Source organism: Leuresthes tenuis, unplaced genomic scaffold (genome assembly GCF_036924035.1).
Source record: "Leuresthes tenuis unplaced genomic scaffold, fLeuTen1.0.hap1 SCAF_24, whole genome shotgun sequence".
In the NCBI taxonomy this organism is placed as follows: domain Eukaryota; kingdom Metazoa; phylum Chordata; class Actinopteri; order Atheriniformes; family Atherinopsidae; genus Leuresthes; species Leuresthes tenuis.
In genome coordinates this window covers 750,049-775,041 of record NW_027325378.1, presented here as the reverse complement: position 1 = coordinate 775,041, position 24,993 = coordinate 750,049, and the positions used below count along the sequence as shown (strand labels likewise).

The following is a 24,993-nucleotide window of genomic DNA, read 5'->3' as shown; positions in this document are numbered from 1 at the left end:
TGTTACTCCAGCTGTTACTCCAGCTGTTACTCCAGCTGATACTCCAGCTGTTACTCCAGCTGATACTCCAGCTGATACTCTAGCTGTTACTCCAGCTGTTATTCCAGCTGATACTCCAGCTGTTACTCCAGCTGATACTCCAGCTGTTACTCCAGCTGATACTCCAGCTGTTACTCCAGCTGTTACTCCAGCTGTTACTCCAGCTGATACTCCAGCTGTTACTCCAGCTGTTACTCCAGCTGTTACTCCAGCTGATACTCCAGCTGTTACTCCAGCTGTTACTCCAGCTGATACTCCAGCTGTTACTCCAGCTGTTACTCCAGCTGTTATTCCAGCTGTTACTCCAGCTGTTACTCCAGCTGTTACTCCAACCTGATGTGAGGAATCTGCTTCGTGGTGACAGAGCACGAAGAAGACATTTATATACAAGTTTTCAAGGTTTCTATCATCCATCTATCTTCTATACCCGTTTGATCCAAAACTTCCAGCTCCATCTTTCAGTAAAATACAGGAAGTTCCTGTTTCTGTTCCACAGAATTATTCCTTTAATCTGAGCTGGAAAAAAGCCTTTAAACCTTTGATCTGAACCAGCTGAATCTGAGGAGCCTCATCATACTTGCTTAAACTTTCAGACTTATGACAGGTGTTGGGGTTGAAGCACATCTGTTTGCTCAGATCTGATCTTGCTTATAGTTAAAGAGGTTAAATCACGTTTTTCTGGGTTTTGACCCTACTTAGTGGCGCCCCCTACAGGTGTCCCTCAGGTGATGGTAGAATAGGTCCAGAGCTCTAAAACTGTTTAAATCTGGTCTGAAGCCCATTTAGTTGCTGCTCTGTAAGCCTTCAAAGTGTCTCAGGTTCAAGGTTCAAAGGTCACCTCTGAGGAGCAGGAGCTGCCCACAGTTTCCATTCTGACACACGTTACTCCCTGAGTGAAGACCTTTCCAACGATGTCTTCCCTTCTGTCCCACACCAGAGTTTAATGTTCATCTAGCTTCTCAGATCCTTATTAAGACCAAGCTGGATGAAATAATCCAACATGTTTAAGGGGCAGTTAGTGGTTACTGACGGCTGCTTAATACAGTCAGACTTTTACATTTGGACCGGTTTAGACCCGGTTTTCCCCATAATTTACAGTGAGTTTCACATTATATTTCTAATGAGCTAATATGTTAATAATAGATGTGTTAATAAAGACCTAATTATCCCTTCTGTATCCCTTTCCCCGGCTGACAGGATGGTCCTGGATGACCAAGACTTCAGTATATTTTAGTGCCAAAAGCTATCTGAATATACAGTTTTAACTTTTTTATTCATAGCTTTACAAATGTTGTTTATTAGCGATGATGTGAAGGTGATGAAGGATTTCCGAACACTTCCAGGGTTTCTTAACATCTTGCAGTAAATTCAGCCGGCCTGGGTCTCATTTTATTGGCTCCACCCTGTTCAAACTGTTAGTTTAGCTCAGAACAGAACTGCTACCAGCGTCTGTAGCTGTTTTATTTATCCGAGCAGCTGTTTAATGATCATTTTTATTCTCCTTTATTCCCGACCTTTTTAACCTGTTTGATTTATTTATCCATGTTTCCTTATTTATTGCTGAAATGAACTGATCTCCAAACGGCAGATGTGGGAAACAAAGTTTAGTTTTTATGTGACGCATAAGAAGGACAAATAAAACCTGTCTTTATTTTATCTGTTTATATATAATCTGTCCCTGAACACATCCTCCTGTAAATAGAATTATTCCGGCTCTCTCCGTTGGCCTCGGAGCTCTGATTGGATGCAGAAGATGTCGGTGATCTTTCAGGTGTTGTTCATCCAAAACAAACTTATTTCTCTGCTGCCTGCGTGCATTTCCTTTACAGCGTGTTTCAGCAGCGAAGCCGGAACTAAAGCTAATTAAAAGCAGCCTGTGGTGATTAACGTGACGTTTACGGAAGCTGCAGCGATAGCAGCGTCCTTAGTAACCACCATAGCAACAAAAATAACCTTCACGGGTTAATAACGAACAAACTGAAGCTTGCTAACACTCCCTGAAGGAAGATTGTAAAAATAAAAAGTAAAATGTTCGCTTTCAACAATGTTTTATGATGTTGAAACTATTTTAAAATGTTTATTTTCCTCTGTGGATAAAAGGCACCTCAGCCCTGACCTCAGGCTGTGCGCAGGCGCACTGGTCGCTCGTGTTGAGGGATATTCGCAGGATTATGCACGAAAATCTGTGCGTAACTTTTCCTACGAACTGTGGGTGAGAGCAGCCTGGTGTTCTGTGTAACCCTAACCCAGGACACTCTCAGAAAAGAGACTTCTCCCCTCAGCCTTTTTATTCTTGTTGACCCAAATGCAGGAGGAGGTGAAGCCAGGTGCTGCCAGCAGAGTCCTGACTGAGAGGAAGACTGAAGAAAAGAGAGGATGATGAGTGCAGGAGCAGCCAGGAGAAGATGAACTGAGGGACTAATTATAATTAAAATGAACAACAGGTGAGAGAAACCGGCAACAAACCAGGTGTGACAAGGCAAAAACTGCCAGAAGTACAGAAAAGATCAGGAAAGAATCATAAAACCAAGAAAGTTAATAAAAAAAGATAAAATTAAGGAAGAAAAGTCAGAGATCAAGATGTACAGAGATAGGAAGGAAGGAATTAATTAATTAATTCCGGGTCGTGTCAGGGCTTCTCCTCCAGCCATGAATAAACGCAGTTAGAATGAAAACAAAGACCCACAAACTGCCACTTTGGGTAAGAAGTTAAACTTTATCAGTAAAATGAGTGAAACTCATGAAATGCTGTAAATTATTCTCCAGTTCAGTCCGCTGTGCTTGCATCGGTCCGCAGGGTGAAGCTCCAGCACCACCTGAGCACAGGATCCTGCAGTGAGATCCGCAGTGTGCACATCCATGAGCGGGAGCGCGCCTGCGAGTCCGCTGCGCGCTCCCGTGGCGGTGCTGCGCTCCGTCATGGAGCTGCTGAGCGGAGGATCAGGCCCACGGACCCGGAGCTGAGGCTGCTCAGGGCCCAGCTTCAGGCGCAGATCTTCGGCCTGCTGAGCGGTGAGAGCCGGGCAGCTGCGGGTGGAGGAGCACCGTCACCCGGCGGCGGGAGCCATGCGCTGCTGGTGCTGCGCACACCTCTGACTGAACAGTCCGGACTTATTCTGCCGCACAGGTGAGAGCCACAACCGGAAATGACGTGTCAGGGAGAGCCCGAACTCACGTGCAGGAGTCACCACCGACTTGTTGTGTTTGTCACCGGCAGCTGAGTTCCGATAATCGGATTATTGGGCTGAGAGGAGATGGGAAGCACCGGAGAAAGGAGGGGGGAGGAGGAGAGGAGCAGCAGGATGAGGAAGAGGAGGCCGCTGAGACTGCTCATGCCTGTAAGTCAATCAATCAATCAATCAATCAATCAATCAATCAGTCAGTCAGTCAGTCAGTCTGTACAGCACTCTGATGGCTGTATGATCAAATATAATAAAACTAAAAAAACTCCATAAAAATTAAACAATTGTTAAAAAGAGGTTAAATATAAGAAATAGAAAATATAAATTTGATTCTGTTCAGCATAAAATCATTAAGAAAGAATTAAATGTAAATAAAATACAGTAAAAATGTGCCTTCAGCTCCCCAGGACGGCTGCTCAGAGCCCAGAAATGAAATTCTTTAGGAGTAAAAACAGACCAGAACTCACAGGTTCATCAACCCAAATCAGACCAATATTTAAGACCATTAAAAATCAGCCTGGAGCCACTGCAGAAAACTGCTGTAAAATGCTTCTGGTGCTCCTCAGCGGATCAGCAGCTGGACCGGATCAAAGAAGCCCGGAAAGATCCACTCAGGAACCAGTGATGAGAGCATGGACCAGTGTCTCTGGACCAGTGTCTCTGGACCAGTATCTCTGGACCAGTATCTCTGGACCAGTGTCTCTGGACCAGTGTCTCTGGACCAGTATCTCTGGATCAGTATCTCTGGACCAGTATCTCTGGACCAGTGTCTCTGGACCAGTGTCTCTGGACCAGTGTCTCTGGACCAGTATCTCTGGACCAGTGTCTCTGGACCAGTGTCTCTGGACCAGTGTCTCTGGACCAGTGTCTCTGGACCAGTATCTCTGGACCAGTATCTCTGGACCAGTGTCTCTGGACCAGTGTCTCTGGACCAGTGTCTCTGGACCAGTGTCTCTGGACCAGTATCTCTGGACCAGTGTCTCTGGACCAGTGTCTCTGGACCAGTATCTCTGGACCAGCCTCAGAGGAACCGTCGCTCTCTGGTTCCTCACCTGAATAACACCCATCTGTTATATTTCCTCTCTGTGTATCAGAACCAGTTACCAACAGTTCTGTTCTGGTTGAGCCTCAGCAAACTGCCTGCCGTCCACGTCTGACGAGTAAAGGAGCGTCTGTGGGGGTTAGGGTTAGGGTTCTGTGGGGCCGGTGTCACCAGGAGCCCGACCCGGGTCAGTCAGTGGAGATCAGAGAGAACCTGAAACCGAGGCTTGGGGAACGCCTTCAGCCGCTTTATGTGATGGAAGCTGACTGATGTCTGTCAGAGACAGAAGATCATCTGGAAACACAGGAAGGGAGTCCCTCACCTGGGCTCAGGTGATCCCAGATCAGAGCTCCACCTTCCAGAGAAGAACAGGAAGTTATCTCCTCAGAACCACCTGAATCTGAAGGAGCCAGACTCAGAAAAGACTTTTTATTCCTGGTTAATTAAAGCTTTAAATGAATGAAAAGGTATGGTCAAAGTTAAGGTTTTAAGTCAAGAAGCTAAACTAGCAGCAAAATTAGAAGAATTATAATAATAATATAACATGTTAACAAGAATAAAGCTGAGACCCAGTTCCTGGTTCTGTTGTTCTTTGAATATGATTTATGAGTGAAATAAAGGTGCACCTTCTCTTCTGATCATGCATTTAAATGGTGATGATGAAAGCTGTTTCACCTGGAAAGTAAAGGTGCCTGAAGGAGTGATGCTGGAGGGGGGGGGGCAGCTCAGAGAGGCACCGAAGTTCCTCTGGTGATGAAAGCTCAGCTCTGAGCTGAATCCTGCTCGGTTGGTTGGGAACGGTTCAGTAAGTGTGGTTCTGACTCATTTCCTTCAGTTTATCTGGGGTCTGAAGGACCTGCAGCTTCCTGCTTCCCTGGATCTCACCTTCTGAGGTGGGCGGAGTCAACAGGTGCTGCGTGAAGCACAAACGGCCCGAAACACGAGTCCGTCTGATGTCATCAGGTAAACACAGCGAGGCGAGAGCAAAGCATGAGGGCGCTACGGCGTGGGAAGGGCGCTACGGCGTGGGAAGGGCGCTACGGCGTGGGAAGGGCGCTACGGCGTGGGAAGGGCGCTACGGCGTGGGAAGGGCGCTACGGCGTGGGAAGGGCTCTACGGCGTGGGAAGGGCGCTACGGCGTGGGAAGGGCTCTACGGCGTGGGAAGGGCTCTACGGCGTGGGAAGGGCTCTACGGCGTGGGAAGGGCGCTACGGCGTGGGAAGGGCGCTACGGTGCGTTCTCTGATGGTCAGCAGCTCGTCTTCCTGTTCAAACATCATCAGGATCCAGGAAGTTCTGGCTGTGGATACGTCCAGGTTCTGTCTGAAGGACGGGCGGCTGGTTCTGCTGTCTGATGGAGGCAGAAAACTAAGAACTCCGTTTTATCCAGAATGGTTCTCAGTTTGTTCCAGAACATTTTCAGGCTTTTTCAGTTTGTTCCAGAACATTTTCAGGCTGGTTCAGGTTGTTCCAGAACATTTTCAGGCTGGTTCAGTTTGTTCCACTCTGGGTTCAGCTTTCACATCACCTGTCAGTGTCTGTACTCTGGATGTTGGTCTGTAGTGGAGGGTGGGGGGACCTCCTGAAACCCAACACCATGTCCAGGGTTCAGGTGGAGGTGGGTTCTCCCCACCGGCCCGTGTTCATCTTCATCAGCAGACTGATGAAGATGTCGTCTGAGGATTTGATGGTGCTGCTCTCTCCGGGTCGGGAATGAGATCCTTCCCCAAGTGGAGGAGTTAAAGTATCTCAGGTCTTGTTCACAGTGAGGGACGAATGGAGCGGGAGGTTGACAGCGGATCGGTGCAGCGTCTGCAGTGTTGCTGCACCGACCCTGAGCTGAGCCAGAAGGTGAAGCTCTCTATTTACTGGTCAGTCTACGTTCCCATCCTCACCGATGGTCCCGAGCTGTGGGGAGAGACCGAAAGAACGAAATGGGTTTCCTCCGCAGGGTTTCTGGGCCTCCCTTAGAGACAGGGTGAGAAGCTCAGTCCTCCGGGAGGGGCTCGGAGTAGAACCGCTGCTCCTCCGCATTGAGAGGAGTCAGATGAGGTGGCATCTGGTTAGGATGCCCCCTGGACGCCTCCCTGGGGAGGTGTTCTGGGCCCGTCCCACTGGGAGGAGACCCGGGGGAGACCCAGGACACGCTGGAGAGACTATGGCCTGGGAACGCCTCGGGGTCCCCCCGGAGGAGCTGGAGGAACAGGGACAGGGACGTCTGGGTTTCTCTGCTAAAGCTGCTGCCCCCAAAGACCCGATTAGTTGGCCCAACAAATAGCCTGATCCCTGTCCTGCAGCATCTGTGAGCATCCGTATTCACATACCTCTTACCTGTGTTTTATAATGTCAAGATTATTATCCAGGAGGGGGAGGGGCTTAGTTTAGGGAGAGGAGCTTAAATGAGGGGGAGGGGCTTAAACTAGGGGAGGGGCGTAAAGGAAAGGGAGGGGTGTAAGGGAGGGGGAGGGGCTTAAACGAGGGGAGGGGCGTAAATGATGGGGAGGGGTGTAAAAGAGGTTAAAGTGACGAGTGTCTGTCAGATAGACTCAGAGGAGTGAACAAACTCCATGGATTGATTATTTCTGGATGCTGAAGAGCAGAAGCTGCAGTCAGTGAGTGTTGATGATTATGATCTGGTCTTCTTCAGTGTGAGATCTGAACTCCTGAGGAGCTAAAGGGTGAAATGATCTGATGCTGCAGCTGGTAAACGTTTATTTTAGCTGAATATATTCTGTATTGATCTTCCGAATTGGCAGAATATCTGCAGTGCTGGAACAGCTTATATGTTCATTTACTCATTTTCTGTTTTACAGCAACATCAAATCTGCTGAAACGTGTTAAAAAAGGTTAAAACAATCAAATAATTTAAAACAGTAAACTGATTAAAGGTCTCTGGACAGATTTAAACCATCAGATCAATAATCTCTTTGATTAAAACCTGATTCCAAACTAAATAAAACAGTTTAATGCAGATAGTTCAGCTCAGTGACAGCAGCAGATGAGAAAGGAAGAAGAAACCTCGCCGCAGGTCAGCATCCATAGCAACCACCCTAACAACGGTAGAAAACGTTTTATTGATAAGTTTTCTGAAGGAGAAACTGATAAAACGACAGATCGTCTCCATTCCCTGAACGAAGAATGAAAATATTATGCAGAGTTCTCTCTGTATTTTTCACAGAAAATAGAATAGGATGAAACGACTGGGTCTCCCTCGCCATCTCTGTTGCAGCTGCAGCGTTTTGCACTTCTTTCTAAAAACTTGTCTAACTTGACTAAACAAACTCAAATCAGCGTTTCTGGAGCCGGAAACTTTCTGTCTCAGATCTGAGTTCAGGTTTAGACTCAGAGTTCAGGATTAGACTCAGAGTTCAGGATTAGACTCAGAGTTCAGGTTTAGACTCAGAGTTCAGGATTAGACTCAAAGTTCAGGATTAGACTCAAAGTTCAGGATTAGACTCAAAGTTCAGGATCAGATTCAGAGTTCAGGATTAGATTCAGAGTTTGTTGTGAACCGGACCTCAGTCTGTGAAGCAAACAGCAACCAGGTTCTGAGTCGTGTTCACAGTGAAGCTGAAGAGGAACCGTCTGCGCTGCTGTTCTGTTCATTAATGTTTTGCAGTGAAGCGTCCTGACAACAGTCTCAACCCAGAATCAACCCAGAATTCACAGTGAATCCGTTTGTGCTGCAGATGGACTCTTTCAGGTTTAAGGCAGGAGGACTTTTCACAAAACTTCTTACTCCTCCAACAAAGTGGAGAAGCTGGAGGAAAGTTGGAGCATGAGCAGAAGTCATGGAATCACTCAGCCTGACCCCCGGAGGAGGATCTGACCTCTGAGCTGACCCCGGTGGAGGATCTGACCCCCGGAGGAGGATCTGACCTCTGAGCTGACCCCGGTGGAGGATCTGACCTCTGAGCTGACCCCGGTGGAGGATCTGACCTCTGAGCTGACCCCGGTGGAGGATCTGACCTCTGAGCTGACCCCCGGTGGAGGATCTGACCTCTGAGCTGACCCCCGGTGGAGGATCTGACCTCTGAGCTGATCCCCGGTGGAGGATCTGACCTCTGAACTGACCCCGGAGGAGGATCTGACCTCTGAGCTGACCCCCGGTGGAGGATCTGACCTCTGAGCTGACCCCCGGTGGAGGATCCGTGCACAGTGACCCTCAGACAGCCGCTTCACTCCTGAATCCTGAAGCTTTTAGCCCGTCTCGTCCAAATTAAAGGCTGAACTGTGAGATCTGCAGTGCTGTGATGTGCACGTTAGGGTTATGTGCACGTTAGGGTTATGTGCACGTCAGGGTTATGTGCACGTCAGGGTTATGTGCACGTGAAGCCCCGCCTCCTCGTGAGTGACACATTAAAGCACCTGATGCAGGCTCAGGAACAGAAGAACTTCTGTAATATTTCAAAGTGATAAGTTTCTGTTCTTAGATTTAAATGAGAAATCTGTTCCACTGATGATAAACAGACAGATTATAAAGGAAGAAGTTTAAAAGCTCATTTTTCACTTCAGAAAGAAAAAGATCTGAAGTTTGATCTATTTGATCTAATTCTACAGTTACTGAGCTCATTATGTGTCTCTGACAGCAGAAAGTGTCTCTGGGAGAGTTCTGTTAAATGATCAGATCTGTAACTCAGTTATTATCTCCCCAGGCGACAGTTTCTGGATCGAACAGCAAAGTTTGGTTTAATGAACGCGTTGAAAATGAATAATTCATCATGTGAGAAGGAAGGAAAGGAGGCAAAGAGCTGAGCTGCTTCTTCTTCTGTTGCTGAGAGCTGAAACCTGGAACAAAGCTTCACAGAGTGTGTGTGGGCGACACACTCGGCCCACGTCTGAGCCATCAGGTTCCCATGGCAACCAGAAATGCTCCGACTCGTGAGAAACAGACAGGTGATGAGGGTCCACAGAGCCCCATACAGTCAGTGGAGCGTGGAGCGAGCTGTTGGGCCTCCGGGGCTGATGGGAAACTCGTCTCCACCATCACCCACAGGGCTGCGTGCACGCTGTGCACGCTGTGCACGCTGTGCACGTGGGACTGTGCACATCTCTCCAACTGATGGGTCCACCCTGAGTGGAAGGTTATCCACTGGAACCAAACTCACGCTGGACCTCAGCAGGACACAGGCGCTGCACCCGTCCACCTGGGGATCAACACCTTTATGGCGCCTTAACTTCCTTAACCTTACCTGGACCTCACAGCTGCTCCACTTTCTGAGAACACTCAGAGGGAACAACTCTTTATTGCCGCCCGCATCAGATCCAAGTCCCTGATGTTAGCTACAAAGAGCTTAATGGAACGGCTCCATCTACTTGAAGGCTCTTGCAAAGGCTTCTGTCCCAACTGGGTCCCTCCGTTGGTCCCAGGATTGTCGTCTAGCAGCTCCTACACCACGCCTAAGACAATCCAAACTCTGTTCATGTGTCGTCCCACGATGGTGGAATGACCTACCGAGCGCTACCAGAACAGGGGCGTCCCTGTCTATCTTCAAGAAGCTCCTGAAAACCCAGCTCTTCAGAGAGCATCTCCTATCCCAGCACTTACCTTGTACTTCCCTCCCCCCTCTATCTCTGCCCTTTATCTTTCTGCACTTCCTTCTATGCCTGCACCCTATCTCTACTCTGTCCCCTCTGACAGAGTCGGACTCCTGGGTTCCTTCTATGTAGCTTATTGTTAGCTTTTATAAAGCTGCTATATCTTCATTTGTAAGTCGCTTTGGATAAAAGCGTCTGATAAATACAGAAACATCTACTGTATTTATTATTCTTATCCAACCTCAGACCGCATGGCTCCGCCCCCTCCCTGCCTGGACTCCATCAGCTCCTGTTCCAGCTGTTACCATCAGGCAGATGTTCCAGATGAGCAGCAACACACATTCATTCATTCATTGATGGATGTTTTTGATGCTGCTGCACCTTGGGCAGTAAGGTCTAAGTTTCTGTTGAATACTTTGCTTAAAACGACAGATGAAGCTCTGCGTATTCATCTCTGAGTTCTGTGGACCTTCAGTGACCTCCAGTGACCTCCAGTGACCTTCAGCGACCTTCAGTGAGCATGAAGCCTGTTAGCTTACAGCATGAGGACGGTTATCCCGGCTGATGAATATGTTCCAGTTGGATCTGTTAAACGTGATTCAGTGGAAAAGCTGCGGATCAGAACGCTGAGCTGGTTTTCTCCCACACTAAGTCGATCCGTCAGCGTTTGGTTTCGCCGGGCTCAGCAGATGTTTGGAGATAATCTGATTTCCACTCTGTTTACACCTTAAACATGACGCCTCTTAGTTTCCTCTGTGCTTTGCAGTTTGAGGTGAAAAAAACTCTGCCACAGATCAACTTTCCAACCAAAACTAAGCTGACAGAGAGCTGAGGATTCATTCTCAGCGAGCTCGGTTACCATGGTAACTTACTCTGGACGGCAAACCTGCTCCGGTCAGGGAAGCTTTCAGCATTGATCTGAATCCAATAAAAGGCTCCACCCAAGGAGAGCGTTAAGATGGGAACGCATCATCCAGGACGATCCGTTACATGTTTTCTGTTAAAGGAAGATTCAAGAAGCTTTATTTATCCCGACAGAAACTGCTGTGAAACAGTTACGAACCAGAGGGAAAGTACTGAATAAAATTAGATTAGATTAAAACTAAAGCTAACATGAAATAACATCAGTAGCTGAATACAATGTGTGCAAAGGGTTAACCCAAAGGGGAAGTGTTACAGTGGAGCTGCAGCCGTGGGGGATTAACAGCAAACTGCTGTAAAAAAGGATGTAAAGTTACTGTGAAATTATTATTATTATTGATCATGTTTCCCTTCTGCCTGGTGGAGCAGAGTCTGTATGAGAGAGAAGCAGGAAGGAGTAGAGTCATCACAGGAAGTTTAATTGTTTAAGTAGGAAAGACATCGAGCTGTTTCTGTACATTTAGGGCTCTCACTTTTCTTTTAAAGAAGAGGATATTTTGGCCATTTGTCCCCACTAAGGATGATTTCACTCAGACTAACAGCTTGATGTATTAATATGATGTAACTGTGGCATCAGCTTCCAGCTTTACTGTGGTCCAGACGTTATGGAATTAAAAACTTACCAGATGAAAGGATGTTTTTGTGTTTTTTATCAGCACCAAAGTCCTTTTCACATCTGGGGGAATCGGACTAATTGTCCTGCATGTGATTCACATGCAGCACAGTGACTGGATGCAGGGCTGCGTTAAATGTATACGACATGTGGAACTGGTTATGTTTATGTATTTAGCAGGCGCTTTTATCCAAAGCAACTAACTTACGCATTTACGCAGTCAGCAATCCGTTGCCACGCCATTTGGCGTCTCTGTGATGCTGCCACCGTGTTAGATTTTGGGAGGAACCCCGGGTAGGTTGAGCTTTATAGGCTGGGAGTAACCCCGGGTAGGTTGAGCTTTATAGGCTGGGACTAACCCCGGGTAGGTTGAGCTTTATAGGCTGGGAGTAACCCCGGGTAGGTTGAGCTTTATAGGCTGGGACTAACCCCGGGTAGGTTGAGCTTTATAGGCTGGGAGTAACCCCGGGTAGGTTGAGCTTTACAGGCTGAGAGTAACCCCGGGTAGGTTGAGCTTTATAGGCTGGGACTAACCCCGGGTAGGTTGAGCTGGATATGCTGGGACTAACCCCGGGTAGGTTGAGCTTTATAGGCTGGGACTAACCCCGGGTAGGTTGAGCTTTATATGCTGGGACTAACCCCGGGTAGGTTGAGCTTTATAGGCTGGGAGTAACCCCGGGTAGGTTGAGCTTTATAGGCTGGGAGTAACCCCGGGTAGGTTGAGCTTTATAGGCTGGGAGTAACCCTGGGTAGGTTGAGCTTTACAGGCTGAGAGTAACCCCGGGTAGGTTGAGCTTTATAGGCTGGGACTAACCCCGGGTAGGTTGAGCTGGATATGCTGGGACTAACCCCGGGTAGGTTGAGCTTTATAGGCTGGGACTAACCCCGGGTAGGTTGAGCTTTATATGCTGGGACTAACCCCGGGTAGGTTGAGCTTTATAGGCTGGGACTAACCCCGGGTAGGTTGAGCTGGATATGCTGGGAGTAACCCCGGGTAGGTTGAGCTTTATAGGCTGGGAGTAACCCCGGGTAGGTTGAGCTTTATAGGCTGGGAGTAACCCCGGGTAGGTTGAGCTTTATAGGCTGGGAGTAACCCCGGGTAGGTTGAGCTTTATAGGCTGGGACTAACCCCGGGTAGGTTGAGCTTTATAGGCTGGGACTAACCCCGGGTAGGTTGAGCTTTATAGGCTGGGACTAACCCCGGGTAGGTTGAGCTTTATATGCTGGGACTAACCCCGGGTAGGTTGAGCTTTATATGCTGGGACTAACCCCGGGTAGGTTGAGCTTTATAGGCTGGGACTAACCCCGGGTAGGTTGAGCTTTATAGGCTGGGACTAACCCCGGGTAGGTTGAGCTTTATATGCTGGGACTAACCCTGGGTAGGTTGAGCTTTATAGGCTGGGAGTAACCCCGGGTAGGTTGAGCTTTATAGGCTGGGAGTAACCCCGGGTAGGTTGAGCTTTATATGCTGGGAGTAACCCCGGGTAGGTTGAGCTTTATAGGCTGGGACTAACCCCGGGTAGGTTGAGCTTTATAGGCTGGGAGTAACCCCGGGTAGGTTGAGCTTTATAGGCTGGGAGGAACCCCGGGTAGGTTGAGCTTTATATGCTGGGACTAACCCTGGGTAGGTTGAGCTGGATAGGCTGGGAGTAACCCTGGGTAGGTTGAGCTTTATAGGCTGGGAGTAACCCCGGGTAGGTTGAGCTTTATATGCTGGGAGTAACCCCGGGTAGGTTGAGCTTTATAGGCTGGGACTAACCCCGGGTAGGTTGAGCTTTATATGCTGGGACTAACCCCGGGTAGGTTGAGCTTTATAGGCTGGGAGTAACCCCGGGTAGGTTGAGCTTTATAGGCTGGGAGTAACCCCGGGTAGGTTGAGCTTTATAGGCTGGGAGGAACCCCGGGTAGGTTGAGCTTTATATGCTGGGACTAACCCTGGGTAGGTTGAGCTGGATATGCTGGGAGTAACCCTGGGTAGGTTGAGCTTTATAGGCTGGGAGTAACCCCGGGTAGGTTGAGCTTTATATGCTGGGAGTAACCCCGGGTAGGTTGAGCTTTATAGGCTGGGACTAACCCCGGGTAGGTTGAGCTTTATAGGCTGGGACTAACCCTGGGTAGGTTGAGCTTTATATGCTGGGAGTAACCCGGGTAGGTTGAGCTTTATAGGCTGGGAGTAACCCCGGGTAGGTTGAGCTGGATATGATGGGAGTAACCCCGGGTAGGTTGAGCTTTATAGGCTGGGACTAACCCTGGGTAGGTTGAGCTTTATATGCTGGGAGTAACCCCGGGTAGGTTGAGCTTTATATGCTGGGAGTAACCCCGGGTAGGTTGAGCTTTATAGGCTGGGAGTAACCCCGGGTAGGTTGAGCTTTATAGGCTGGGAGTAACCCCGGGTAGGTTGAGCTTTATAGGCTGGGACTAACCCTGGGTAGGTTGAGCTTTATAGGCTGGGAGTAACCCCGGGTAGGTTGAGCTTTATATGCTGGGACTAACCCCGGGTAGGTTGAGCTTTATAGGCTGGGAGTAACCCCGGGAACTCCAGGACACGGCAGGACACTAGAGTTTCTGAGCCGGGACGTTCCAGATGATGTTTCCAACCTGGAAACTCAAATGGAGCATCCCCATCGGGTTTCTCTGTGCATGCTGGGAGATAACCACGGTCTGAGGCAGGAGCGGGTGGCAGAATGAGTCAGATACAACCTGATTTTAGAGTTTCTCCTGATGCTGTGATGACGGACTGATTGATTGGCTGTTCACTCAGATTCAGTTGAAGGTTGCATTCTGTCACATGTGGATTTCTCTGAGGCTTCACTGCTGTGTTGAGGCTCCCTGATGCTGTCATGATTCTATCAAGGCAGTGAAATGTGTCCTGTGTTCAGTCCCCTGATAACAGTGTCTGTCTCTGCAGGACCTGAGTGTTTTCACGATGCCTTTCCTGGAGGGAGATCCAGGCCCAGCAGAGAGAGATGGAAGCAGGAAGGTAAAACCACACACTGATGAGGACACAAACAACCTGCTGATCATCTCCATCTGAAATCGATCAATTCTGGTTAAAGCTCAGCGTCTCTATGCAACATGGTGTCAACACACAGTAGCAGGGAACCTAATACAAACACAACATAAACAGCCACGTTAAAGCATTGTAAAAGCTCAAATTAAAGAAAAAATAAACTTAGATTTCAACTTCAGAGCAGACAAGAAGTAAAACAGATTTAAAACATCAGCCTAAAGAAGGTATGAAACGGACAAAGGGAAATGCCAGCAGGCGGCTGCACAAACGAATAGACCACAGCACACTTCCACTGGGTCATCAGACTGAAAGGAGAAGCTGTGCTGTGGCTCTGGATGTTGGTGCTCAGGTTGTCTTTGACTCCAAACCAACAGCTTTCTGAAGTTTACTTTGTTGGCACAAAGGAATCAGATCTGACCTCTTTGCTTAGCCTCACAGAGACAAAGATTTCTGGTTCTGGAGGCTACTGAGTGGTTCTGAGTTACCTGGTTTCAGGTAAACTGTTCATGTTCAAAGCAAAGGAGGCTCAATCTGAAAAGTTAACTTTTTAACAGCTTTCTTACATTTATCTTGTTCAGTCTTGGTTCAGATTATGTTTTACGGTCTGATGGGTCACTGGTCCAGCCCACACTGGTCCGGATGGTTTCCATGCTCTGCAGGAGCTAATGTGTCCTCCCGTCCTGCAGGGGGAGCCTCTGTGCCGCTCCGCCAGCCCCACCAAGAGCTTCTTTCACCGGGCTCCGTTCAGCCGGCCCTCCAGCCCCCGCTCCGCTCCTCCCTGGACCTCGAGCTCAAAGATGAGTCCAAGTTCTCCCAAAACCATCTTCCCCTACCAGACTGGACCCCCCATGCAGGACTCTCCACCAAAGTCTCCACGCAGGTACGCACACCTGAGCCAGAACCAATCCATTAAATCCCAAATTTGTCCAATTCTTACAGAGCCCATTAAAAATGCAGCAGAACTATGGGATGTTTCAGGCTCACCTGAGCCATCCCTAACTATAAGCTTTATCAGAAAGGAAAGTTTCAGCCTGATCTTAAAGGTAGAGAGGGTGTCTGCTTCCTGAAGCCAAACTGGCAGCTGGTTCCACAGAGAGGGGCCTGATAACTGAAGGCTCTGCCTCCCATTCTGCTTTTAGGGGCCTGATAACTGAAGGCTCTGCCTCCCCTTCTGCTTTTAGGGGCCTGATAACTGAAGGCTCTGCCTCCCGTTCTGCTTTTAGGGGCCTGATAACTGAAGGCTCTGCCTCCCATTCTGCTTTTAGGGGCCTGATAACTGAAGGCTCTGCCTCCCATTCTGCTTTTAGGGGCCTGATAACTGAAGGCTCTGCCTCCCATTCTGCTTTTAGGGGCCTGATAACTGAAGGCTCTGCCTCCCATTCTACTTTTAGGGGCCTGATAACTGAAGGCTCTGCCTCCCATTCTGCTTTTAGGGGCCTGATAACTGAAGGCTCTGCCTCCCATTCTGCTTTTAGGGGCCTGATAACTGAAGGCTCTGCCTCCCATTCTGCTTTTAGGGGCCTGATAACTGAAGGCTCTGCCTCCCATTCTGCTTTTAGGGGCCTGATAACTGAAGGCTCTGCCTCCCATTCTGCTTTTAGGGGCCTGATAACTGAAGGCTCTGCCTCCCATTCTGCTTTTAGGGGCCTGATAACTGAAGGCTCTGCCTCCCATTCTGCTTTTAGGGGCCTGATAACTGAAGGCTCTGCCTCCCATTCTGCTTTTAGGGGCCTGATAACTGAAGGCTCTGCCTCCCATTCTGCTTTTAGGGGCCTGATAACTGAAGGCTCTGCCTCCCATTCTGCTTTTAGGGGCCTGATAACTGAAGGCTCTGCCTCCCATTCTGCTTTTAGGGGCCTGATAACTGAAGGCTCTGCCTCCCATTCTGCTTTTAGGGGCCTGATAACTGAAGGCTCTGCCTCCCATTCTACTTTTAGGGGCCTGATAACTGAAGGCTCTGCCTCCCATTCTGCTTTTAGGGGCCTGATAACTGAAGGCTCTGCCTCCCGTTCTGCTTTTAGGGGCCTGATAACTGAAGGCTCTGCCTCCCATTCTGCTTTTAGAAACTGCAGCCTGAGAGCAAAGTTTCAGCCTAACATGTGTGTGTTTCAGGCTCAGTTTCAGTGGGATCTTCAGGTCCGCCTCCAGGGATTCAAACCAGCAGCCGTCCTCCTCCCCCGTCAGCATCAAACTGTTCGCGCGCAACAAGAGAGACAAAGCCAGAGGTACAGTGTGTGCTTTTATCTGTTTATATTCAGAGTTTCTGAGGTTCTAAAGCAGCTGGGTCACTCCCTGGTTCTGGTGCTGATGATCTCAGTCGAGCTTTATTTCTGTTGAACAGACGTCAGATCGATCAATAACTGGAAATCAATCAGTCTGTGTTCCACTCTGTGAATCTGTAAGATCTCTGAGCCACCAGAGTGGATCCGTTAATCTGAGCTCAGCATCAGCCCTTTGGACCAGAACCGGAACACATTAATCACCCAAACCTGCACCTTCAGACGAGCTGCTCTGCAGGCAGATGAAGGTCAGCTGATCCCTGCAGAGGAGTCACGTAAAACATTACTTACAGCACAGGACAGGAATGAAAACCGGCGGAAAACCATGTTTTTCAGTTCCTTACTGGGATCAAACTGGAAACCTTCAGCCTCTCAAAGCTTCTGACGTCATCGTTTTCAGGTGAACATGAATCGGTGTGAAGCTTCACTTCATGTTTCTACTTCCTTCAGATGCCGATGAACAGAAGTTTGATTTCTGGTGGTGCTTTTGATATGAGCCTCAGGCCTGAATGACTCACAGGTTCATAAAGTTTGGACAAACGCCTCAGGCTGAAAAGCTGATGATGGATGAAACTTTAATGAGGAGATTTATTTCGAACGGGTTCTCGGGACAGAACAGATGCTCCTTTGTGACTTTTCCTTCCTCACCACATGCAGCTCAGGGTTTTAGAATCAATACAAAACAGGATTATGTTCGTGTTTTATGGCTTTGTTTCATGAATTATTCTGTTCTATGACATTAGAACGAACCGTGCTCATCTCTCTGTGAAGCAGGGAAAAGGCATGTAGAAGAAGACTGCTGTTCAGAAGGTGAAGAAGAAGAAAGCGGAGCAGTCATTGCTTGTGTTGTGTGAGAAGTTTCAGGAAAACACATGTGAGAAGTGGAGGCTGATAAAGAATGACAGCATTAACAGATGCTGCTACCTCCAACTTGACTTCATGGCAGTAATCGTTACAATCTGGCATTTCAGAATAAGAGACTTTAGAGAAGTTGTGTTCTTTGGCGCCCCCTACAGATGTGGATGTAACTATATCAGCGGCGTAATAAAAACAGTAAAAACCCAACGAGCCCTGCACATGCACAGCCGCACGCAGGAATCTGTTGTCATGTTGAAGAGTCTTTAAATGACCGTAAAACGATGGCACAGGCCTGGAGACTGTCCCCCAGGTGCTCCGGGGCAGTTTCAGAACCGATAATGTGCAGAACAGAAAACAGGTCAGAATCTCGTAGTTTTAAGGTTCACAAACTTCTGTGGCGCTGCTTTAAGGAGGACCGGCATCGTTTCATGTCTCCAGTCAGTCCATCAGCTGGATGTCCTGGTTCTGGCCCAGCAGAACATGTGTCAGAACAGCCTGGTTCAGTGCTGCGTTGGGAACAGCTGGTCTGTGGCGTCCTGCAGCTGTGGAAGTGAACAGTGACCTGATATCAGAAAGCTGCTGCTTTATTATCTGCTCATAATCCCTGTAACTGTGATCCTTTAATGAACCGAGCTCATCGGGCCCAGATGGAGCCGAGGAAGCTTTGGTTTCTGCCGTCAGACACAAAGTGGTACACTGTAAAAACTCTGACTGTGCTTCATGAACTCTGTTCAGGAAACTAGATGAACCTGCTGCTACGAAACGTTACAGAAAGCAAGTGACTCTGGATCTGTGTCCGGTTTGGTTTCATATCTGACAGAAGCAGCACAGCGTTTTATTTACAGGTCCTTCCATGTTCCTGTTGCTATCTTTTTACAACAGAGAGAAGTTTTTCCAATCAATCCAGAGTCAGGTTCAAGTCCTAATGTTAACTACTTTATGTAGCTTCAAATGTCAAACAAAGTTGGACGTTGTTGCCTTCCCATCCGTAATTTCTGAACCACACATTTTGTATGGATGGATGATGGATGATGGATGGATGGACGATGGATGGATTGATGGATGATGGATGATGGATGGATGGATGGATGGATGGATGGATGATGGATGGATGATGGATGATGGATGGATGAATGATGGATGATGGATGGATGATGGATGATGGATGGATGAATGATGGATGATGGATGGATGGATGATGGATGGATGATGGATGATGGATGATGGATGATGGATGGATGATGGATGGATGATGGATGATGGATGGATGATGGATGGATGATGGATGATGGATGGATGAATGATGGATGATGGATGATGGATGGATGGATGGATGGATGATGGATGGAGTTATGGATGGATGATGGATGATGGATGATGGATGGATGATGGATGGATGATGGATGGAGTTATGGATGGATGATGGATGATGGATGATGGATGGATGATGGATGGATGGATGGATGATGGATGATGGATGGATGGATGGATGGATGATGGATGGATGGATGATGGATGGATGGATGATGGATGGACGATGGATGGATAGATGATGGATGATGGATGGATGGATGGACGATGGATGGAGTTATGGATGGAGTTATGGATGGATGATGGATGGATGGATGGATGATGGATGATGGATGGATGGATGATGGATGGATGGATGGATGATGGATGATGGATGGATGGATGATGGATGGATGATGGATGGATGGATGGATGGATGGATGATGGATGGATGGATGGATGGATGGATAGATGATGGATGGAGTTATGGATGGATGATGGATGATGGATGATGGATGGATGATGGATGGATGGATGGATGATGGATGATGGATGGATGGATGGATGGATGATGGATGGATGGATGATGGATGGATGGATGATGGATGGACGATGGATGGATAGATGATGGATGATGGATGGATGGATGGACGATGGATGGAGTTATGGATGGATGATGGATGATGGATGATGGATGGAGTTATGGATGGATGATGGATGATGGATGGATGGATGGATGATGGATGATGGATGGATGGATGATGGATGGATGGATGGATGATGGATGATGGATGGATGGATGATGGATGGATGATGGATGGATGGATGGATGGATGATGGATGGATGGATGATGGATGGACGATGGATGGATAGATGATGGATGATGGATGGATGGATGGACGATGGATGGAGTTATGGATGGAGTTATGGATGGATGATGGATGATGGATGATGGATGGAGTTATGGATGGATGATGGATGATGGATGGATGGATGGATGATGGATGATGGATGGATGGATGATGGATGGATGGATGATGGATGGACGATGGATGGATAGATGATGGATGATGGATGGATGGATGGACGATGGATGGAGTTATGGATGGAGTTATGGATGGATGATGGATGATGGATGATGGATGGAGTTATGGATGGAGTTATGGATGGATGATGGATGATGGATGGATGGATGATGGATGGATGATGGATGGATGGATGGATAGATGATGGATGATGGATGGATGATGGATGGATGGATAATAGATGGATGGATGGATGATGGATGATGGACAGACCCTCTGGCTCCTCGGCACTGAACCAGGTTCTTTCTGAAGACCACGGGATGCATTCAGGTGTCATAACAACAGAGGGAGGATGGACAGATGTTTGATTACCAAACAGCAGCACTTCTATCATCCTAACTTCTCATCTGGAGCAGATGAACTGCTCATAGTGGAAGGAGCTGCAGTCCATGGAAGCTGTAGGTCCAGGTGTCCAAACATCTGCACAGATGTTCTGCGATGGTCCTGGAGCTCGTGGTGTTTCCTCTCAGCTGAACGTCTAAAAGTGGAAACAGAAGGCTTCCGTGCTGTGGTCACATCTGTTTCTGGTTCCTGACACCATGGGCTGCAGGACCTTATTCCAACACTGCCCCCAGGTGGCAGCAGCTGGCTATAAGATGCATTCAGGTTCCTGTTTCTGTTGTGCTCTGCTGCCACGAAGGCCTGCATGTTGATGTTCTTCCACCAGCTGTTGCTCCAGTTTCTTAACTCTGAGCTGGTGAAACGTTTCTAAAACCAGCTTCCAGGAGGTCAGGGAAGCAAACTGAGCCTGACTTCACCTGCTGAATGTTTAGCAGTGCAGCAGCAGAGGGAGGCGTGGCCAAACACCCAGAGCGAGGTCGGTTAACTCAGAGTGAAGTGATACTCTGCAGGGCTGAAACACTGTCCTCTGAGCAGCTTCACACTGTCCTCTGAGCAGCTTCACACTGTCCTCTGAGCAGCTTCACACTGTCCTCTGAGCAGCTTCACACTGTCCTCTGAGCAGCTTCACACTGTCCTCTGAGCAGCTTCACACTGTCCTCTGAGCAGCTTCACACTGTCCTCTGAGCAGCTTCACACTGTCCTCTGAGCAGCTTCACACTGTCCTCTGAGCAGCTTCACACTGTCCTCTGAGCAGCTTCACACTGTCCTCTGAGCAGCTTCACACTGTCCTCTGAGCAGCTTCACACTGTTCTGACCTGAGGAGCCGCAGGTTGGAGGATTTTACTCTCAGCTTGGAGGAAGGCAGCCGTTTTATCCGTCCTGTCGGCCTGATGCTTCTGCTCGTGTCGTCTCTGATGGTTTGTTGTCTTTGGCTGGAGGCTGAGAACAGGCCTTTTACTAAAGCTGACTTTATTAAAGCCAATAAAGGCAGTGAAATAATGTGCTCATTGAAGGCAGCAGCAGCCAATCAGAGCAGGGCGCTGGCTGAAGGCTGGTTAATTAGTTTAATTGGATTTTAGGCAGCTGGAAGCTCAAATTTAAAGTTTATTTAAGTTTAACTTGTTTAAGCTTAATTTAACTGATATGTGTTGGTGAAGCCTTTTCGTTATTATGCAGCTTATTGATCTTTCCTCTCAAATATTCTTTATCTGACTTCATCACAACCTTTCACTTTATTTCAAACTACTTCAGCCTCAGTGATTCATTATTTAGTATCTTCAGTAGCTCTGATTTCTTCTTCATTTAGTTACAAATAGAAATAAAAGATAACGAGGAAGTTTGATGGCCATGAAGCGCCTGAGCAGCCTGATGCCGAGGAAGAGGAAAGATAAGGAGAGATGGGCGGGGAGGAGGAGGAGCGAACCCTTTGGAGGAGGAGAGGAGGAGGAGAGGACAGACATGGGACTCAGACAGATGCAAAGATGGAGGCTGAGGAGGAGGTCTGAGCCGTGTGGGCAGATGGAGGAAGAAGAAAAGACCAAGGAGAAGAAGAAGAGCGAGTGGAGGAAGGAGCACAGGAAGTCTGAAACCAAGGAGGAGCTGAGCGGGAGGAGAGAACGCAGGATGTCTGTGTCCTGTGTGGCGGTGGAGGACCGAGCCGGAGGACCGCTGGACGGGAGGCAGAAGGCGGGGAGACGGCGGTCCGAGCCCTGCAGCGTCCTCCAGGTCCAGCTGCTTCCTCTGTCCTTCAGGAGGAGGCGGGAGCTGCGCCCCGGCCGCAGGACGCCCTGCGGCGAGGAGGCAGAGCGACGGCGAGGAGACGGGCAGCTGACCAGGGGGGCGCCGGTCGGCCCTCTGGACAACAGTAAGACGTCTCCTCCTTCAGACATCTCCTAACAGTTTAACAGTTTAACAGTTTAACTGCAGTTTAACAGCAGTTTAACAGCAGTTTAACTGCAGTTTAACTGCAGTTTAACAGTTTAACAGCATTTTAACAGCATTTTAACAGCAGTTTAACAGCAGTTTAACAGTTTAACAGCAGTTTAACAGCAGTTTAACAGCAGTTTAACAGCATTTTAACAGTTTAACTGCAGTTTAACAGCAGTTTAACAGCAGTTTAACTGCAGTTTAACAGTTTAGCAGCAGTTTAACAGCAGTTTAACAGTTTAACAGCAGTTTAACAGCATTTTAACAGCAGTTTAACAGCAGTTTAACAGTTTAACAGCAGTTTAACTGCAGTTTAACAGCAGTTTAACAGCAGTTTAGCAGTTTAACTGCAGTTTAACAGTTTAACAGCAGTTTAACAGCAGTTTAACAGCAGTTTAACAGCAGTTTAACAGTTTAACTGCAGTTTAACAGCAGTTTAACAGCAGTTTAACAGCAGTTTAACAACAGTTTAACTGCAGTTTAACAGCAGTTTAACAGCAGTTTAACAGCAGTTTAGCAGTTTAACTGCAGTTTAACAGTTTAACAGCAGTTTAACAGCAGTTTAACAGCAGTTTAACAGCATTTTAACAGCAGTTTAACAGCAGTTTAACAGCAGTTTAACAGAAGTTTAACAGTTTAACTGCAGTTTAACAGCAGTTTAACAGCAGTTTAGCAGTTTAACTGCAGTTTAACAGTTTAACAGCAGTTTAACAGCAGTTTAACAGCAGTTTAACAGTTTAACAGCAGTTTAACAGCAGTTTAACAGCAGTTTAACAGTTTAACTGCAGTTTAACAGCAGTTTAACAGCAGTTTAACAGCAGTTTAACAACAGTTTAACTGCAGTTTAACAGCAGTTTAACAGCAGTTTAACAGCGGTTTAGCAGTTTAACTGCAGTTTAACAGTTTAACAGCAGTTTAACAGCAGTTTAACAGCAGTTTAGCAGTTTAACTGCAGTTTAACAGTTTAACAGAAGTTTAACAGCAGTTTAACAGCAGTTTAACAGCAGTTTAACAGCAGTTTAACAGCATTTTAACAGCAGTTTAACAGCAGTTTAACAGCAGTTTAACAGCAGTTTAACAGCAGTTTAGCAGTTTAACTGCAGTTTAACAGTTTAACAGAAGTTTAACAGCAGTTTAACAGCAGTTTAACAGCAGTTTAACAGCATTTTAACAGCAGTTTAACAGCAGTTTAACAGCAGTTTAACAGCAGTTTAACAGCAGTTTAACTGCAGTTTAACAGCAGTTTAACTGCACAGAACAGCTGGAGATGGAAACCTTCTCAGCAGCCCACTAACAGCACTCTGTACCCACAGGATGAATGATCTGATGCAGACATCTTCATCACTGATTTCCACCTCATGCCACCCTGAGGCTTATTCTGGTGTCCTGCCTTCATCTATCTGAAGTATTTTGGTGTTTTTCCTTCATGTTTTCCCTCAAACCGATAAAATGGTTCATTCTAAGCAGTTCAGAAACCTTTTTAATGTGATTGTTGCAGCTGTAGGTGAAGCTGTGGGTTTATGGGGCTGCTGTGGTGTTTCTGAGCAGCAGGTCCTTTAATCTGTGTCGGTCCTCAGCCTAAAACCTGCACTTAAACATAGCCTGGTGTCACTTCTTTAACTGCATATGAAACCCAAAGGAGTTGGTAATGTATCTCTGGATTGTTCAGCAGCATCCGAGTGACATGATGGGACCCCTGAACCATGGGGTGGGGGGCCTGAACCACGGCATTGTGGTTCTTTGGATCCTATTCTGTGAAGCTTCGACATGTTCAGTGCTGAGGCTGATGAAGGCTGATAAAGGCTGACTGATGCTGCTCTGCAGCTCACCTCTCTGTCTGTTTGTCATGATCTTCGTTTCGTTCCAGTTGGAGTAAAATAAACCACAGCAGGGTGCTCTGTAGCTCAGGGCCTCAGGGCGCCCTAACAGTTAATATTACAGACCAGCTGCAGGTGTAGAAGTGGGTAGAATGTGAGACAGAACTATCAAAGCTTCAGCCTTTCTGCTTTTTAACATTTATAACAGTTTTTTCAGCTGTTGTGACGTCAGTTATGCTGCAGAGCGCAGATTACAGCGTTCAGAACAGCCATAAACTCAGTTTCTGAGGCTTTCTCACAGATCTTCTGCTCGCTCATCACATCTGGACACATCTGGTCACATCTGGACACATCTGGTCACATCTGGACACATCTGGACACAGAAGACAAACAGGGAGACGCCTGATGCTGAAGCTGAGATTTTAGAAAAGACAAACGAGTGCAAAGAGTGAAACCGAGCAAACAACCCGCTGCCTCCTCAAATCATCGCTTCAGATAGTGATCAGGAACATCAGCAGCAGGTCTGATCATCATCCAGCAACCAATCAGGTGCCTTCAGGAGCTGCCCCCCCCCGAGGACTCCACCAAAGCCAAGGCTTTATTTCACAGTTAGCTTCCTCCTTCTCTCCAGCCCTCCACAGACCAAACCGGTCATATGACCCCTCTGTGGTGAAAGCAGGATTCATCCAGCAGTCACCTGATGCTGGCCGGCTTCAGGTTTCCTCTGAGGCCTGTCGGCTGATGAATCTCAGCTCGGCTCAGTGGCTCTCGCCCGTCTCTCGGTCTGCAGCTCATCGGCCGCCTCGCGGCGGGACAAACGGCTGAAAAACAAACCTGATCCTGTTATCTCTGCTCAGGTTCGAGTCGGCGTGCGTCACTCAGCCTCAGCAGGCCGCCTCTTCCCTCCAAAACTCCACCTGGAATCGCTGTTTGTGTGGGAGTGTTTCAGTGTAATCTCACTGCAGTTCTCTGTGTTCTGACCCGCTGATAACAGGAGGAAACCAGTGCGAGACAGAGGTGAAGGTTTTCTCTGGAAGCAGGTGCATCAACT

The 24,993-nt window shown here is 47.8% G+C and overlaps 1 protein-coding gene across 1 annotated transcript in view; it reads left to right on the top strand.

Moving 5' to 3' along the window:
- The first annotated feature begins 2,986 nt into the window (after positions 1-2,986).
- Positions 2,987-24,993, top strand: part of LOC140284992 (5'-AMP-activated protein kinase subunit gamma-2-like) — a 48,601-nt gene continuing 26,594 nt past the window's right edge. The window contains exons 1-5 of the mRNA XM_072379051.1: positions 2,987-3,166; positions 3,257-3,377; positions 14,243-14,314; positions 15,031-15,224; positions 16,457-16,569. Coding sequence (XP_072235152.1) covers positions 3,294-3,377; positions 14,243-14,314; positions 15,031-15,224; positions 16,457-16,569 — 463 coding nt within the window. The 5' untranslated portion in view covers positions 2,987-3,166; positions 3,257-3,293. The remainder of the gene's footprint in view (positions 3,167-3,256; positions 3,378-14,242; positions 14,315-15,030; positions 15,225-16,456; positions 16,570-24,993) is intronic.